This window comes from Eschrichtius robustus, chromosome 10 (genome assembly GCF_028021215.1).
Source record: "Eschrichtius robustus isolate mEscRob2 chromosome 10, mEscRob2.pri, whole genome shotgun sequence".
NCBI lineage: Eukaryota > Metazoa > Chordata > Mammalia > Artiodactyla > Eschrichtiidae > Eschrichtius > Eschrichtius robustus.
Window position 1 is genome coordinate 468222 of NC_090833.1, and position 12758 is coordinate 480979.

The 12758-nt window shown below is 60.0% G+C and overlaps 1 protein-coding gene across 1 annotated transcript in view; it reads left to right on the forward strand.

Annotated features, from left to right (window-relative positions):
• PNPLA7 (patatin like phospholipase domain containing 7) overlaps nucleotides 1-12679 on the forward strand; it is a 53181-nt gene extending 40502 nt beyond the window's left edge. Inside the window, 11 exon segments of the mRNA XM_068552183.1 lie at nucleotides 512-630; nucleotides 6638-6794; nucleotides 8794-8910; nucleotides 9051-9120; nucleotides 9746-9862; nucleotides 10375-10523; nucleotides 10900-11052; nucleotides 11132-11242; nucleotides 11652-11736; nucleotides 11944-12035; nucleotides 12173-12679. Of these exon segments, the coding sequence (XP_068408284.1) occupies nucleotides 512-630; nucleotides 6638-6794; nucleotides 8794-8910; nucleotides 9051-9120; nucleotides 9746-9862; nucleotides 10375-10523; nucleotides 10900-11052; nucleotides 11132-11242; nucleotides 11652-11736; nucleotides 11944-12035; nucleotides 12173-12259 (1257 nt within the window). The 3' untranslated portion in view covers nucleotides 12260-12679.
• Nucleotides 12680-12758: the final 79 nt, after the last annotated feature.

Here is a 12758-nt window from a genome sequence, read left to right on the forward strand (position 1 = left end):
GGGAGCCCCTACGGGGGGCCAGAACCCCAGAGCGATGGGCCTGAGGCTCTCACATTCAGCTGAGGCCTCAGAGAGCCCGGTGGCCTCAGGTTGGCACTGCTTCCTCCTTTGGACAGAAAGCACACAAATCCTGAGGCACCTCCTCCTCAGGGGTCCTCAGCCCTGGCGGCTGGGCGCGGGCCGTGGTGGGAGCGCAGGGGCCGCCGGCTCGCCACGGCCCGCCCAGCCCCGCAGCTTGGTGGAGGCACCCTGCCAGCGGCGTCTGTCTCCACCTCGGGGCTGGTGGGCTTTGGTTGGGCCCGTCGGTATGTGGCCCAGCTGCCCGCACTGCCCGCCCCACCCCAAGAGCCCTCCCAGGTGAGCCCGGGCGCTGAGGTGACGACAGGGTCGGGATCAGACCCACCGGCCGCGTCCAGGAGGAGCTCTGGGTCAGGAGTGGGGGAGAACAGCCAGGTCACGTCGGGTGTGGGAACTCGGCCCAGCCCTCCGCGTCTGCCGGCCTCTCTCGCAGGTGGAGCTGTACGAGCGGGTCTGCCAGAGGCCCCCGGACCGGCACTCGGACTTCTCCCGCCTGGCGCGGGTGCTGACCGGCAACGCCATCGCCTTGGTACTCGGGGGAGGGGGAGCGAGGTGAGTCCCGCCCCTTCCCACGGGCCACGCGTGGGTACGTGTGCGCGTGCGCCCATCCTCCCCAGGCTGGGCTGGCGCACGTGCCCGGCAGTGTTTCCCACGGGCAGGTGTCCCCTCCTTCCACGAAGACAGTGGAAGAGAATGTATTTCTCGTTCTGCTTGTCTCCTCTTCTGAAAACTCTGTTCTGATCCTTTGCCAGTCTTTCCATTGGGCTGCGGGTGAGTTTCTTTCCATTTTAATGCACACTTTATGGAACAATGATCTGCTCTGCTCACGACCCTCGTGAAGCAGCCTTTAGCTTCTTGGGCTGGTGGCTTCCTTTAAGGACTTTTAACCCAAGCCACTCGTACCCCAAGTTGCCCTGACGCTTGCTGCCCTTCTCCTGACCTTGGTTAAAGAGAAAAATACACGTGGGGCAGAAACGGAGGGGCAGGTGTGTGGTGAGGGTGTGACAGGCCAAGGCCCCCGGGTGAACCGGTCGGCGCGAGGAGGGGCAAGGCAGCACCTCCTGCAGCATCCGTGCTGGACCCGCGCCCCTCTGAGGGCCAGGTCCCAGGGCCAGGGGTGCCCTGTGGGGTGGAGCCCCTCACACCCCTGGCCTCGGAGGACGCCAGGCCAGTCGCTGGGCTGGCGGGCTTGTGCCGCTTCCCCGGCACTGCAGCGAGGCTCCCCGAGTGCCAGCCCTGCTTACCGTGCTGGCCACCTCTCCCCAGGGCCTGAGGGAGGAGCCTGGCTCACCACGCCCTTGGCCCGAGGATGTCCCTTCCAGAGTGAGCTGCAGTCACTGTGTGCGTGCACCCCGCAGAGTCGGGGCTGCGCTCGTGCCCGGCCCCGCTGCTCCTCGGCTAATTGTAGCTGGAGAGGGTCAGGGAAGTGATGCAGACGAGCCTCAGAACTGCTTGTCTAGCTGGATGCACGCTCCTCGCTTCCCCACCATTGCAGACTCTGAGGCTCGAAGTTCTGGCCTGAGACCCTTACAGCTGGGAGAGCGGGGTGGACACGGGAGGGCCTGCCCTTCCTGGAGACCCCGCCTCCTCACCCCCAGCCTCTTCACTGGCCTCCTCTTCCTTCACAGCGCACGTTGTGGCCTGTCTCCGAGGGCTGGGCTGCAGGGGAGGGATCCCACGGTCTGTCGGCAGCGGGCCGGGGTGGAGCGCCCTGCACGTGTTGACCCTGGCACCCTGAGTGCGGCCTGGCCTGGGTGGTGATGTAATGAGTACTCTGCTCGTTTATTTCGGGTGATTCGGGGGCATCATGTAGTGCCATGTTTTTACCTGAAAGCCGAGCCAGTGGGCCTAGAAAATCAGGTGATTTACCCAAAGTTGCCAGGATGGGGGAGCGCTCAGGCTACTTTCTGCAGTGAGGTCCCCTGGAGCAGCTGGCCCAGACTTGGACCTGGTTTGCAGCAGCATTTTTAATGAAAATTCAGTTGAAGTAATACTTAGTTTAAAAGCCATGTGGCCATTCTGTAAGGCCATATGGTATTTGTGTAACACACAGCAGTCCTCTGCCCAACCTGCCCCACCAACAAATCCAGAGACATCCCACAGACAATATCCCATAGACAGTCACTTCCAACTTTTCTTCAGCTGTTTCCTCATTTACGTTTCTTTTTTTTTTTATTGAATTATAGTTGATTTACAATGTTGTATTGGTTTTAGGTGCACGGGAAAGTGATTCAGTTTTATATATATGTGTGTGTGTGTATGTATATATATATGTATATAGTATACATATGTTGTTTTTCATATTCTTTCCCATTATGGATCATTACGGGGTATTGAATATAGTGCCCTGTGCTATGCAGTAGGACCCTGTTGTTTATCTGTTTCTTCATTTTTTTCAGCTTTAGATGATTAAGTTCCTCACCGCCCCCACATATGCACAGGGTCAAAGTCTGTTTGTCCGCCTCTGTCATGTATCCTCCGTCTGTCCTCCTCCTCAGCGCACGACCCCGGTGTGGTCCCCTCCCTAGTCAGCCAGGGCTCACTGTTTGCCTTACAGCAAGGTGGGTCTTCTTTGGAGCTAAGCCTTATCCTACTGTATATATACGGCTGCGTCTCCCTCCTCCGAGTAATAATTGCGGCAGTTGCCGTTTGCTCAGTGCTCCACCCCAGATGCTGCTGGAGACGCAGCCCCCCTCAGTGTGCTCAGACCAGCAAGTCATCTCTGCTGAACTCACGCTGGAGCGGCCTCTCAGCTCTGCTGGTTGCTCCCTGGTCATGCTGCTGGGATGTTGCCTTGGAGTTTCCCTTCACCGTGATCCTGGGAACTGCCTTTGTCTCTCTCCTGTGTCCAACTCCACTTCTGGATACCAGGTCTTCCTCTTTCTTGATACATTCCTGATTTTGGTGGAGTTCATACTCTAGAAATTTCCTTAAGAGAAGATGCATGGGAGGGAAAAGTTTCAACACCATGCTTAGCAGAAAGTATCCTCATTCTGCTCTCACACTTGCATGACAGTTTGGTCATGGAATTCTGGATGGAAATAATTTTCCCTGAGAATTTTAAGGTGTGGTTCCATCATCTTTTTAGCTTCCAGTATTGCTGTTCTGAAGTTCAGTGTCGTATTATTCACGAAGCCTGTTCTTTCTGGATCTTGTAGGAGACTCTCTTCACTCTTGTGTTTCTGGAAGTACTTGATGATGTGCCTGGGTGTCATTCTTTATCCGCATTAGGCCGGGCAGGGCAGACTCCCCGTGGGCCCTTTCAGATTCGGAAATTCATCAACTTCAACCCTGGGAGTGTTGGGTAAGGCCCACACCCTCCCCCCCGCCCCCCCCGCTCCCTGCTCTCTCTTCTGGGTCACGATCCAGATGACCCCTCATCCTCTCATGCTCCTACCTTTTCTTTTCTCTCCCAAGTTTTCCATCTTTGTCTTTTTGTTCTACTTTCTGGGTGATTTTTCTCAAATGTATCTTCTGATTGATCTTTTTTTGCTGAGATGTTTCTAATGTTTGAGTGCTTTTTTCAGTTTTTTTCTGTGTGTCCTAGTAGTGCAGTTTGAATTTCTCTGAGAATAATAATGCTTGCTTGCTTAGCTTTCCGTTCCATGCCGGCCTGTGTCGGCTTGGTCGCGTGGACTCCACGTCTCCGAGGTTGTCTGTGTGCCCCGACCGCGCCTGTGGCGTCGCCGCGTGGGACGCTGTGGGCCCCGGGCTGTGCTGTCCTCCTCCTGTCGACAGGCATTTGCGTTGTTTTCTGGGTTTGGTTACTGAGCACAGAACGGCTACAGGCGTCCCTGTACAGACCTTTCCCGTGGACACATGTGCTCTTCTCTCGGGCTAATACCTAGGAGTGGAATTACCTGCCTACGGGGTAGCTGAACAGCTTCACACCCCCACTGGCGGTTTTGAGAGCTCGGGCTGCCCACATCTCTGTCACCCTTGGTGTAAGTTGTGGCCACGCCCCTGGTGGGAGGCCGCGCCCCTGGTGGGAGGCCGCGCCTCTCTCACAGGTGGCTTGCCCTCTGCTATTTAGCTAGAGGAGTTATTTATATAGTCTGAATACAAGTCTTTTTTTTAACTTTCTTTTTTTAAATTAATTAATTAATTTAATTTTTGGCTGCGTTGGGTCTTCGTTGCTGCGCGCGGGCTTTCTCTAGTTGCAGCGAGCGGGGGCTATTCTTTGTTGCGGTGTGCGGGCTTCTCATTGCGGTGCCTTCTCTTGTTGCGGAGCACGGGCTCTAGGTGCGTGGGCTTCAATAGCTGCGGCACGCGGGCTCAGTAGTTGTGGATTGTGGGCTCAGTAGTTGTGGCTCGCGGGCTCTAGAGTGCAGGCTCAGTAGTTGTGGACTGTGGGCTCAGTAGTTGTGGCTCGTGGGCTCTAGAGTACAGGCTCAGTAGTTGTGGACTGTGGGCTCAGTAGTTGTGGCTCGTGGGCTCTAGAGCGCAGGCTCAGTAGTTGTGGTGCACGGGCTTAGTTGCTCCGCAGCATGTGGGATCTTCCCGGACCAGGGCTCGAACCCGTGTCCCCTGCATTGGCAGGCGGATTCTTAACCTCTGCGCCACCAGGGAAGCCCTAAATGGTATGTTTTAAATTTCATTTTAAATTGTTTGTTGCCAGTATGTAGAGATACAAATGATATTTGTAAATTGATGTCATGACTTACAACCTTGCGAAATTCACTTCTTCCAGTACCTTTTTTTGTAGTTTTTTTGCACTTTATTCTTCTGAGAATAAAGACAGTATTTCCTCTTTCTTTCCAAAATACATAAATGCCTTTGTTTCTTTTTCTTGCCTGTTGCACTGGTTAGAGCTTCCAGCACAGAGCTGAGCAGAGGTGGTGAGTGTTGGGGAAAGCATTCCCTTTAAGCGTTAAGTGCCATCTCTGCCATCTCGGCTGTTGGGTTTTGTAGATGCCCTTTATCAGACTGAGGAAGTTTCCTTCTATTCTTAGTTTGCCGAGTTTTTATCACGGGTGGTTGTTTTTATGGGTCTGTCAGGATTGTGTGATTCTGCTCCTTTATTCTGTTAATATGGTGAATCACATTGAGTGATTTTAAAGTAACATCAAACATCACCTCCTTGGGATGGACTCATTGGCCTGTGGCATGTGGCCCCGTTTGTGTCACCTGACCCCTTGGGTCTGAGCAAGGTGGGCCATGCTTGTCCTTTCTTGAAATGTAGGCAGGTTTGTTTGCTGCCTTCAAAACTGAATTGGAAGGTGCTGCTGCTTTCTCTGTTCTCTGGAAGGTTTCAGGTGGTTTGTGTTGTTTTTCCTTACATGTTTAGTACAGTTCACTAGTAAAACCATCCGGACATGAAACTTTGTGAGGATTTGAAAATTAAAGATTCAGTTGTTTTGATTGTTATTGGACTCTTCAGGTTTTCTACTTCTGGTGTCAGGTCTGGTAAGTTATGTTGGTCTAGGGATGTGTCCGTTTTATCTGATTTTTCCTACTTAAGGCGTGAAGCTCACACTAGCTTCTTACCTTTTTAATTGGAGCATCTGCACAGATGTTCCTTTTCTCAGTCCTGATATTGGTTATTAAGACCTTCTGTCTCCCTCCTCCTCCCTCTTTCTCTCTCTCCATCTCTGTCTCTCTGTCTCTGTCTCTTTCTCCCTCCCCCTCCACTCCCCGACCCTGTCCGCCTCTCTCTATCCCCTGCTTTTTACTTTTGTGGATCAGTCTTACCAGCCTTACCTGAATTAGTCCTTTCAAAGCACCAGCTTTTACCTTTGAGGACCCTTTCTATAATGTGTTTGTCTTCTGGTTCATTAATTTCTGCTCTTTATTATTTCCTTAATTTTACTCTCTTTGATTTAAACTGTTCTTTCTTTCCTAACTTACGGGCCAGCAGACATTGTCTGTGAAGGGCCAGATGGTAAGTCCGTGACCTCTGCAGCCAGCACGGGGCAGGAGAGGTCAGCTCTGTGTGTGCTGACCCTTTGGAGGCAACGTGCCTTTTTGTTCTCAGCCTGGTCTAAAGTTTTATTCATCTTGGGTTTTCAACAATGTAGGATTTTTTTTTTTTTTTTGATTTATGCTCAGCATTTAGAATGCTCCTTGAACCTGAGGCTCAATGTCACTCATCAGTTCTAGAACTTGGGTGTTGCTTCTGTCCACTTCCACTGTCTGTCCCTCCTCCTGGCCACAGTCACACGCTCTCTTCTCCTCACACATGCTGTTTCTGCTTGTGTGGTGGACGTCACACACGAACAGTGGCCAGAGTGGTCTCAGCTGGCGCTGCTTTCCGGTGGTGGCTCGTCCGGCCCTGGGGGCTGCGCTGGGGGCCTCCACCTGCCTCCCCACCCGCCCAAGTCTGTTCAAAGCCTGTTGTTTCAGCTTCACAGCCTCCCGGACGCCAGCAGGTGGAGGAGGCCGAGTGCTGGCTGCCTCTCGGGAGCGTCCCACTCCCTCTCTGAGTTGGCATCTTTGCCCCTCTCTCCGTGGCACGTGCAGGACTCGGGCACTGAGGGGTGGGGTGGAACGGGACGGCCGTCCCTGGGGTCCTGGCGGCCCGGTGGCGCTGACTTCCTGCTCCGTCCTCCTGCTGGCGTAGAGGCTGTGCCCAGGTCGGCATCACCCGGGCCCTGACGGAGTGCGGCACCCCTGTGGACACGGTCAGAGGGACGTCCATCGGGGCCTTCGTGGGCGCCCTGTACTCTGAGAAGCAGAACTACGGCCAGATACGGATCCGGGCCAAGCAGTGGGCTGAGGTGAGGGGCCCTGCGGGGCCGGGGACGGCAGGAGGGCATCGAGAACGGACGTGGCTCTGCAGGGCTCTGGCCTCAGAGCGTGGCTTGTTGGGGGAGGGAGGGCACACAGAAGCAAGGGCGTCAGTGTTGTGGGATGGGCTCCGGTTCGTGCCTGGTCTTAAGTTGTAAAGGTGGCTGAGGAGAGGTTAGGGCACCCACAGTTCCCCTCATTTCCACGCCCACCCCACAGGCCGTGGGCACCAGTGCCGGTAGGCAGGCAGGGGGCAAGGCCTAGGTCGGGGCCCTTATTGGGGTTTCTGTGGGAAGGGCGAGGCAGGGCAGGGCACACAGCTTAAGATCTGCCCGTTCGAATAATTCCGGTGGGTTTCTGGGCATAGTTGCCTGGCACCTGGCCCTGGGTGATTCAGGCTTGGGGTGTGGGTTAGACAGAGGGCGTCGGGTGTGGGCTCTGGAAGGGCTGGGTGAGCCCGGGTCTGTCTCTCTCCCCGGGTGTGCGGGACCCCAAATGCCAGAGCATCAGGGACACAGAAAGTAAGAAATATACATTGTTGGTACAGTTGGCCCTGCAGTGAATGGACGCCAGGGGACAATCCAGGATCTGGGGACCCACCCGGGGCAGGGGGGCTGTGGGCAAGGGAGGGGGCGGGCTGCAGTCTGCCCTTCTCAGGGCTCTGCTGGTTTTTTGTGGAGCAGAATGGAGCCCTGGCTGAAAGCAAGAGTGGGCTCAGAAGTGTTGGCACTCTCGTTTTTAAAAGACAAGATGGGCCTCCTCTGAGCAGAAGCTCTCAGAGCAGGCCGTCTGCCCAATCCACACATCCCCAAGGCGCCCAGTTGCCCTGGGGGCTGCGGGCTGCTCAGCTCCGGTCTCTAAGGGCAGCCTCCGCGGGCAGTGGCCGCGGGGGACAGTGTGCCAGCCTCAGCAAGGGTCCGCGTGCAGGTCGGGTCCGCGTGCAGGTCGGGCAGACCTCTCCCTCCCTCAGCCCTGCTGGTCCGGTGCAGGTGCGGGTGCGGGAACAGCCAGGAAGCCTGCCGCCCTGAGTCTGCGCTGGGCCAAGGGGGCCCCCTGGGCAGCCACTCTGTGGCGCGTGCGGGACGGACCCCCCGGGCTGCTCTGCCGTCCCACCTGTTGGCACGTGGAGGGGGCACGGTGGGGTGGCTGTGGTGCTGGGCAAGGGCCTCCTCGGGAGTGAGGGCCTTGCTGACCGCGGAGGACACCGGGGATGTCCCAGGCCGTCCGGGCTCCCTGTCCTCCAGGGGCACGTGTGTTCCTCCCGCTCGTCCACGAGTCTCAGTGTGAGCAGCCGGGGGGTGGGGGTGGGGGGCGCGTGACTCACCCCCCGCTGGGGGCCTGCCCCCCCCCCTCCCTTATAGCCCGTCCCAGCGTCTGTCCACACAGAGGCAAGGAGGGCCCTTTCTCTCCATCCCTGAGCCCTGAGGAGTCAGGCATTCTTGGTCCTGTGTCCTGTGCTCGCAGGTCTCACCGGCCCCCATCCTCGCTGAGGAAGGATGGGCCTCGGTCCTGCCAGAGATCACGGGGCTTTGGCAGTGAGGGCCCTTGGTAGGGCTGCTGCTTCCCAGGATCAGAGGGATGGAGCGTCTGCCACGGTGGAGTGTGAAGGCCAAGCCCGGGCCAGCCCGGAGGGGCAGTGGTGGACACTCAGCTGGCCCTGGTCCTGGACGGACCTTGTCCCAATGAGCCTTGAGCCGTCCCCGCTGAGCGGGCGGTGAGGGCCCAGCTGGCCGGGCCTGCCAGGGGTCAGCGGGCGTTCCCCTGGGACCTCCAGGCCCTGCCATTCAGGCCACAGTGTTTGCTCCCCACAGGCTTCTGTTCGCAGAAGGCGCACGTGTGTGTCCAGGTCCCTGCTCCCTTCTCCTGACGCAGGCTCCTGGTGGTCCCTTGGGGTCGCCTGCTGCCGGTGCCTGGGGGGGGGGGCGGCGGGGGGTGAGCCCCTTCTCCTCTGCAGGGGCCTCACACGTGCCCCCATGTGCCACCCCCCAGGATGTGACGTCGATGGTAAAGACCATGCTGGACCTGACCTACCCCATCACCTCCGTGTTCTCGGGGGCTGGCTTCAACAGAAGCATCTGCAGCGTCTTCAAGGACAGGCAGATCGAGGTGCACCCCCTGGCAGGGACCACCTGGGGAGCCCCAGCAGAGCCCACGGCCTCAGCCTGCCTGGGTCTGGACGCCCTGGGCCCACAGGGTCGAGGGCTGGCAGCCGGGGGTGGTCCCTCTGAGTCCCGTTCCCCTCACAGGACCTGTGGATCCCCTACTTCACCGTCACCACCGACGTCACAGCCTCTGCCATGCGGGTCCACACAGACGGTGAGCACCTCCTCCCGGGGTGCGGGCTCCCCAGCGGGGGCAGAGTAGCTTCAGGGGAGGGGCGTTAAGGGGCCAGTTCCCGGCCAGGCCCAGGGAAGCCCCAGGATCCCCCAGAGGAGGCAAGAGGCTCGGGGAGATGTGAACAGAGATGACCCTGCTCTGGGCCTGAAGGCTGAAGGGTGCACAGGGAGAGGGAGAGATGGGACGGGGCAGAGTGAGGGCCCACGTGGGTCACAGCTGCGTGTGGGTTGGAGCAGCATGCCGAGGAGAGAGCCCATCTGTGGGTGGGCGGCTGAGGCCCTTCTCCAGGCCAGAGTGTTTTGGGAGCCCCTTGAAACGTGTCTGCTTAGAAGTGAGTGGGGTGGCAGGGCTGGCAGAAGGTCACGGCAAGGGGAGATGTGGGGAGGCCCAGAGCCAGCCCGGCCCCCGTGGGCTCCGTCCGAGGAGGAGGATGTCCAGGAAGGGTGTCATCTGCCCGGGCCTGGTGCTCTCCGCCGGAGGCCAGATGTGCAGGGCTCAGGACCCACGTCGGCGAGGCTCTGAGCTGAGGGTCCAGGGCAGGAGCTCACCTTGGGCAGTGAAAGGCTCCTTTCCTCTCCCCCGATCCCTCTGGACTCCCTCCCAGGCTCCCTGTGGAGGTACGTGCGTGCCAGCATGTCCCTGTCGGGCTACATGCCCCCGCTCTGCGACCCCAAAGATGGACGCCTGCTGATGGACGGGGGCTACATCAGCGACCTCCCAGGTACCGTGGCGGGCAGGGAGGGGCCGCCCGGCCCTGCCTCAGCCCCGCTGCTCCCGCGCGCCGGGCGTAGCGCACACGTGCGCACGCTCGGCACCGCGTGCTCTCAGCAGATGGTTCTATCTGTCGGCTCCGCAGCGCTCAGAACCAGGCCAGGTAGAGGGGCCGGCCGCAGTTAGGGCCCGTCTGTGCCCACAGTCAGAACCAACAGCCTGCACGTGTCGGGTCTGCTGTGGGCAAGGCCCCTCCTGGGGCACACCTGTCACCTGTTGGACAGCTCGGTGCGCTCGGCCGACCCCCTCCGCAGGCCCAGGTGTGAGGGTGGAGAGGAGACCCTCCCCACCCTCCAAACCCTCACCCCCATCCCCCCACTCTCAGCGCCTCTCGGGCAGGCTCTGCCCCCAGCCCTGGCTCCACCCCAACTTCCCCCAGCTCTGACCCATCACCCCAGCCATGCTCCCACCTGGGGCTCTGCATACCTGTCCCCATTGGTGACCAGGCCACCTCCTCCCCAGCGGATGTGGCCAGGTCAATGGGGGCAAAGGTGGTGATTGCCATCGACGCGGGCGGCCGGGATGAGACAGACCTCACCAACTACGGGGCTGTGCTCTCCGGGTGGTAGCTGCTGTGGAAGCGCTGGAACCCCTCGGCCATGAAGGTCAAGGTGGGGGCCCAGCCCTGCCTACCCCAGCTGCTCCTCCCCACATCTGGCGCCTGTGTCCCTGAAACCCTGAGATGGGCAGGGAGGGGGGGGTGCACCTTCCAGGCTCTGGGTCCAGGAGGGTGGTGGTCACTCACTCACCATCCCTGCCCGCCTGGGACCAGCTCTGGGAAAGGAGCCAGGCCTAAAGGCCCCCCCCACCCCAGGACCCCTGGCTGGGTGCCCAGCCTCCCCCCAGGCCTAGCAGAAATAGCCTCCCCTCGGGGGGGAGGGGAGGGGAAGGAAGGGCCAGGGCAGGAGACTCAGTGGCTGTGCCCAGATGGAGGCCAGGGGCCACACGGGGACAGGAGAGCCACGCTCAGGGGCTGTGACACGGCAGGTGTTGAACGTGGCGGAGATCTAGACGCGCCTGGCCTACGTGTGCTGCGTCCGGCAGCTGGAGACGGTGAAGAGCAGCGACTACTGCGTGTACCTGCGCCCCCCCATCGACGGCTACGGCACCCTGGGCTTCGGCAAGTTCCACGAGATCTGCGTGAGTGTCCAAGCCGGCTGCCCGTCCCAGGCCTCCCTGCTCTCGCGCCCCGGTCACGGGGTTCCCGGTGTGTGTGCAGGAGGTGGGGTACCAGCACGGCCGGACAGTGTTTGACATCTGGGGTCGCAGTGGCGTGCTGGAGAAGATGCTGCAGGATCGGCAGGGGACGAGCAAGGTGAAGGCGTGCAACGTGAGTGCCTGAGCTGGCGCCCCTCCTTCCTCTCCCACTCCTGTGACCCGTCCTCTGCTGCCCAATCCAAAAAAGAGCCAGGGCTCCCTGCAGCCAGCAGCACGTTGGCACACCCTCTCAACTGCTCAGGCCTGCAGGTTCCCCTGCCCCGCCCCAGGGGCCAGAAGACAAGGGCGAGGGCAGCGGCCCTGGGGGGCTGTCTCTTGGCCTCTGCCCCCCTTTGACTCTCCACCCTTGAAGTGCTCCCGTGGGAGAGGATGTCGCTGTGGGTGGGGGGCTGCTCAGGACTCTGCCTGTCATCCGTGCCCCACCCGCAGTCTAGGGCTAGGACCACAGAGGGTCATAGAGAGGGTGGGGCCGGCTGCGGTCAGGGGCTTGGCCAGATGTCTCCTTCGCCTCTGCCCCCCAGGTGCTCACCTGCCCCAACGCCTCCTTCACGGACCTTGCTGAGATTGTATCATGTATCGAGCCTGCCAAGGTGGCTGCCGCGGACGGTGCGTTGGACCCCGGGCCGTATGCCCACACAGCTGAGGATGGTAGTGGCAATGCCCTCTCCTGACCCTCGACACTCTCAATAAGCCGCCCTGGCCACCAGGCTCCCTCTAGCAGCCCCTGGACCCGGTAGGCTGCATATGGGGACCCATGCCGGCCCCTGCCCCTGCTCTCAAGAGGATACCTGCATGGCCCTGCTCTCTGCCCAGATGAGTCTGACGACCAGACTGAATACAAGGAGGTGCTGCTGGGCGGCCCCAAGGACTTCCGGAGTGCCCCAGCCGGCCTGGGCTCCGACTCGGTGAGCTGCCCGGGCACCCTGTGTGCCTCAGCTGAGCTGCCAGCTCTGAGGGCTCCCGAGCAGGCCAGCTGCTCCCTCCCTGCTGCCCTCCTGGCTTGCCCCCACCTGGACCTTGACCGTGTGCGGTTTGCTTCCAGGAGGACGAGCCCTCGCTTCGACATCGGCACTCCCGTCTGGCTTCCCCCGAACCATCCCAGGACTCCTCATCCCCCCTGGCTCTCTGACCAAGACGGGCAGAGGTCTCTGCTCTGATGCGCCCTGAAGCCAGCATCTCCCGTGGGTGCGTTTCAGAGAACCAGCTCGCGCAGCTCCTGCAGCTCTTCCCCAGCCTGCCAGGGAGACCCTGCTGGGGCTCAGGGCCCTGCCGGCCGGTGTTGGAGTGGCTGGGGCCTCTCTGCACTGGCCGCTCCTGGTGGGGCACTGGGTCCTGGCGTCCCCTGCACACACAGCAGTCCTGGGGGGCTGTGTTGGCCCCTGTGGGCCCCCTGAGGCCTCTGAGATGTCAGAGCCCCTGATGTTTCTGCGTAGCCTGTCAATAAAGGTAGATCTGATTGTGTGGGACATGTGGTCCCTGTGCCGAGGTCCCCGGGGCAGGGGGCAGCACCAAGATGGGCAGCCGCACAGTCCTGAGGCTGCAGGGGGGCGTGGTCACCATGTGGGGACCCCAGAACCCCAAGCCAGGCAGGCGGGACACCCAAGGTCTGGGGTGCAGCTGGGATCCCC